Consider the following 5,664-nt stretch of genomic DNA (forward strand, 5'->3'; position numbering starts at 1 on the left):
CAGGCAATAAGCAATTTATACATGACCTCTTGTCCCAAGAGTCCAAGATTACTTGAAGTTGACTATAGTTTTCTTTGCTGCAACTTTATTTCATGCAAAATAATATTATATATTGATAGCAATAAAGAGTTAAGGTATTCCACATTTATTTTTTGTTGACAGGTGGATTCCACAACTTAGTTTTAAGCAAAAAAATATTACAATTTACAAGTCAACACACTTCAATAATAATTAAAAAAAACTAACAAATTAAATTTAAAAAAATAAGAGAGTATTAAATTCTTTACATTGAAGATAAATTAATATATATGTAACATTGAGATTGAAAAAATTACAATAACAATACAAAAGTACATAAAGTAAAACTTTAAGGAAACCGTAGTTATATGATTTTATCAATCAAATGAAATTGGGACTAATTATTCTACCATAAAAAGTTTGATAAGAAAACCACGAAGTGAAAGACTTAACAGGAAAAGTTAGAGTATTGTGAACCTTTTTCTTAATGCAAACCAAACAAGTAATTTTGGCATGTAATGATAATAACCAGAAAGAAAGGAAAAAGTTTGGCATGATTAATTTCCTTTTGCAAGTTTTATGCAATTCTGTTCAAAATCAAACTACACCAGTGATTTTGCTGTTTCCATGCAAAAAAAGACATAATTACATAATCACCCCTAATGGGTTTCCCAATTCCTATGCAAGCGCGTGAGTTAAAGGCACCGTCCATCTAATCGACGCTCCCACAGCGCATAATAGATTAGCAGACAAACGTAGACACAACGTTACCCAGAAACCCAAACCTCTTTTTTCGTTTGCTGTCTCCATTCCATAAATATAAATATACAAATTTAACATTTAACTATACTGTTAACATATATATCAAAATTTATAAATATGATTTTTTAAATAATTATAATAAAAATTAAATATTTATAATAATTAATTAAGTGTAATTGATTGATAATATAATTCTTTTTTATAATAAATATAAATTAAAACTAATCAAAAAATTGAATGGCGTGTAAAGAATTTTAGATAATAAGATGTAAATAAAATTTTAAATTTCTTAGAGAAAAAAATTAAATATATAATTTTCTTATTATTTTAACTCCCCAAAAATATTAAATCATCTTATAACTTTCTCATAAGAACTTTTCTCATGAAAATAAAATTGACCAGACTTAGATTATACCTATTTATTTGTTTCATTTTTCTTGCCTTAACTTTTGCTCTCTGTTCCCATGAGATATCAACTTTTTTTAACCAAAAACTACATCTAACACTTGTTGGTTACATTTTAATTGTTAATTTCTTTAATTTATTTATTTATATATCTTTTTTCATTTTATGTCAAATTAATTACGTTTTTCTATTTTTTTATCTCTAACTTAATAGTTACTAGTACATTTTTACATCTGTAAGACTGTAACAATGAAAAGTAAACAGCCAACAAGTCTAGTTTAGTTGAATTAACAAAACTTTAACACTTCATGGCCTATAATTTAATTTTAATTCAAATATCTATATGTAGTGTAATAATTCTAAAATAAGATTACATAAAAAGAAAAAATCTAAAAGATAAAAAAAATATGAAGAGTGAACGGTGAGTAAGTCGATTTAAAAATATTATTATTAATTGATTTTCTTAGTTGGTATAATTTTATTTAATATACTTTTCATTGAATAAAATATAAATAAAAAGTTGATATATTTAATTTAAATTTTGTATTGTATTTGATCGAATGTAACGGGAGAGAAAGAGATAAAAGAAAATATTTTAAAGTTTTTGTATTTAATTCAATTTTTAAAAGATGAGAGAAAAGAGTCAAAATCTTTCGTAAAATCATTTTATTATCCATACATATTGGGAAAATTTGAAGGATAGGATAGATAATCAAAACAATATAAAAACCATTTAAAAATTTAGGCTTAATTGCAGTTTTGGTCCCCCTATTTTAGCTGAATCGCGAAAATAGTCCTCCCATTTTGTTTCTCCCCAGTTTTGGTCCCCCAAACAGAATTTTGGTCCAAAATTTGATGAAATTTCATTTTTTAAAGACGTACTACATCCTTTATGATCATATATTTCAGGTACAATTGTTACAAATGATATCTTGAGACATGGTGTGACTTAAATAAGTGCAAAAAAGAATGAAATTTCATGAAGTTTTGGACCAAAATTCTGCTTGGGGGACCAAAACTGGGGAGAAAGTGTTTGGAGGAGTATTAAAAAGGAGATTAAATAATTATTAATTTTGTTTTAGCAAAATAAAAATAGTAAAAGTAAAACATAAAATAATCAGGAGACTAATAGGTTTGGCCCGTATGTGTGAAGGGTTTAAGGAATAATAAAATAATGGCTTAATTGCAGTTTTGGTCCCCCTATTTTAGCTGAATCGCGAAAATAGTCCTCCCATTTTGTTTCTCCCCAGTTTTGGTCCCCCAAACAGAATTTTGGTCCAAAATTTGATGAAATTTCATTTTTTAAAGACGTACTACATCCTTTATGATCATATATTTCAGGTACAATTGTTACAAATGATATCTTGAGACATGGTGTGACTTAAATAAGTGCAAAAAAGAATGAAATTTCATGAAGTTTTGGACCAAAATTCTGCTTGGGGGACCAAAACTGGGGAGAAACAAAATGGGGGGACTACTTTCGCGATTCAGCTAAAATAGGGGGACCAAAACTTCAATTAAGCCAAAAATTTATCTTCAACCCTTATTAAACACAATTGTATCATTAAAAATCTTTCACCTTCCTTCTCATTCCATCTTTTGAATTAAATATGTTTTTACTTTCTCTTTCTTCCACACCATTAAAATTATTCTCTCTCTTTAGCATATTTGCTTACCCCTAAATATAATTTTTTTTTTCCATATACATTTATTACTCTTTTTTTCAAATATACCCTTTATTAGGTACCAATGTAGGATAGTTTAGTAATAATCATATATATTAGTTACACTACAAACTTTTTCTAATATCCATAAAAAATGTCGTAGAATTTTATAAATAAGGATGTAGGGAGTTCATAGACTTCGAGTTTGATTAAAGACTTTTTTTTTTCTTTAGATTTATTGACTTTAAATTTATGTTGTTTTCAATTAATGTATTATTTTTTTTTGTTGAATTTTTAATTAATTGATCTATTTTATAATATAAATGAATGAATATATTTTTTTAGTAAAAAAAGTGCTACATAATTTTTTTTCTGAGTAGCCTATTAACTAAATTCATGCACATAAAATAAAATGTGAATAAGTAAGAAATTTTAGATTCAAATCATACAAATTTATATCTTTACAATTAGAGGAAATTGCATTAATCGCACTCGAGTTATCTTTAAATAACACTTACACTTTTTATAGTTTTGAAAAAATAATCATCTATTTTATACTCATTAAAAAAATTTGTATCAAAAAAATGTTGATAAATAGAGTTTGTATTCTAGTGTATTTTTGATAAAATAATTTATCTGTAAGTGTGACATAAAAAAATATTTCGCACAATTTTTTTTAACAAGTACATGGAATGAAAGTGCATTTTGAAAACTATAATAATATAACTGTCATGTAAGGAGATATATCCGATGAGGTAAATGCACTTTCTTCCTTTTTACATCTACCAACTAAATTATATTTAGGAGATTGCTAGATAGAATTTTAAGTTAATAGACAAATCAATTATTAAAATTGTAAATGTTGATCAAATTAGTATATGAATTTTACAAATTAGTATATAAATTTTACAAACGTCAATTAAATTAATATATAAATTTTATAAATTAAATTAATATATAAATTTTATAAATTGACAAATATATTATTAAAATTGTAAAATATCAATAAAAAAAGTAATTCGGTAAACTCTTACTATAAGATACTTTAATGTGATACCGTAACTAGATATATAATTTATCAATATTGATTCCACGTCAATGTCATATTTTCAGAAACAATTTATCAATAAAATTTTATTACCTCAAATATAAATTTGTAAATAATTATAATTATACATAGACTAATTATTGACAATTTAATCTATACATTTTTTTTTTTAAAAACTATATAATATCATGATAATATTGATATAATAATATGTTATCAATAACTATAAAAATTTAAGCATGAACTCTTTTAATTAATTTATAAAATATATTCATCAATTTATAAAATTTAAAAATTAATTTATTGATACTTATAATTGGAACATTCAATTTACTTATTTACTTGTAGTACTTTACTCTTGTCTCTTAGTGAGATATGACATTATCGATAAAAAATATTAATTAAAAATATTTTGAAGACAACAAATGAACAACACTTTTAGAATTACTAAAAACAAAATAACATAAATTAAAAATATATTTAATTTGTTTTAGAAATGAAGATTTTTGTGTGTTGACCAATAGTTGAGTGAGCGAGCAAGGTGTGTGTAGTTTTTGTCTGTTTCACCTTATCCTATATACACCTCTCTGTCACTCTCCCACACCTGCACGCGCCACACTATACAGCACAAAAAGAGGAAGAAGAAGAAGAAGAAAAAGTGAAATAGCTGTGGTGGGAGCATTTCTTTGTACTATATCACGATGCTCATGATTTGTTAACGTTTCTTTGTATTTTTAGCAAGTGGGTTGTTTTTCTTTTGCTCTTTGGTTCTGCTGTCAGTCGTCGTTTTGCAGTATCAAAGGTTGCTTTCTGCTTCACTGCTGTCGTGTGAGTAGCACAGAGGTTTTTGCAGGGTTTGTTTTTGGATTACATTATTGTATCTTCTTTCCTTAAATAATGAGTTTTTGGGATGCTCTTGTTTCACAATGGCTGCCATTTTTGGAAGAAAAAGATTGTTTTTTTGGGGTCTTGGTAAGGGAATGTTAAATTGCAAAGTTTAAGAGAGTAAAGGGGTGTTTCAAAACTTGTTTTTTTTTTTTTTTTGGTTATGGAGTGAAGTTTTTTTTTTTGAAGTAGTTTTTGTTTTGGGGTGTGTTGGAAAGTGTTACAAAAATGAGTGATTCTTCTTCTGTGAAGAATTTGGCCATTACAGATAATAAAGCACAAAAACATGGTGGTTGTGTAGGCATTTTCTTTCAGCTTATTGATTGGAAGAAAAGACTTGTTAAGAAAAAGCTCTTCTCCAAGAAACTTCTGACTCCTGGTTAGTTACTTTGTATTTTTATCTTTCTCTTATAGTATGTGATTTGACACGACAACACAGTTACTAGGCATTGTGTGTTTGTTTTTGTTCCTGATTTGTTGAAACTGGTTTTGTTGTCTGATCTTTGTTCATGGATGCATGTCAGCTCGTGCAAAAAAGTTTAGGGGAGATGAAAAAATGCCAAATTCCAAACTTCACTTGGTAAGGCTTTTTATGCTTTGAGAGATTGTGTGTTAATTTCTAATTTGGTCTTTGTTCTTTGATGTTTTGTTCAGCATTTAATCTTATTGTTGGCTATTGTGGCTATGTTTCAATTGTAGATTGCTAATGAGAATAGTGGAGGTTTCCCAAGTTCCAAAAAAAGTGGGAATCATGGTGTAGATGTAGACCAAAAGAGTGAAATGCGAGTTCCGAGTTTGGTAGCTAGGTTAATGGGTCTAGATTCTATTCCAGCTGCTCGGCGAGATAATAAATTGAAGAAAGCTTTGTATCCTAATGATAGT

The 5,664-nt window shown here is 26.7% G+C and overlaps 1 protein-coding gene across 1 annotated transcript in view; it reads left to right on the forward strand.

The window, feature by feature from the left end:
* Window positions 1-4,440: 4,440 nt before the first annotated feature.
* The window catches only part of LOC101513998 (uncharacterized), a 4,458-nt gene continuing 3,234 nt past the window's right edge, over window positions 4,441-5,664 (forward strand). Inside the window, exons 1-3 of the mRNA XM_004492890.3 lie at window positions 4,441-5,161; window positions 5,307-5,362; window positions 5,482-5,663. Of these exons, the coding sequence (XP_004492947.2) occupies window positions 5,011-5,161; window positions 5,307-5,362; window positions 5,482-5,663 (389 nt within the window). The 5' untranslated portion in view covers window positions 4,441-5,010. The remainder of the gene's footprint in view (window positions 5,162-5,306; window positions 5,363-5,481; window position 5,664) is intronic.

Source organism: Cicer arietinum, chromosome 3 (assembly GCF_000331145.2).
Source record: "Cicer arietinum cultivar CDC Frontier isolate Library 1 chromosome 3, Cicar.CDCFrontier_v2.0, whole genome shotgun sequence".
Taxonomy (NCBI): Eukaryota; Viridiplantae; Streptophyta; class Magnoliopsida; order Fabales; family Fabaceae; genus Cicer; species Cicer arietinum.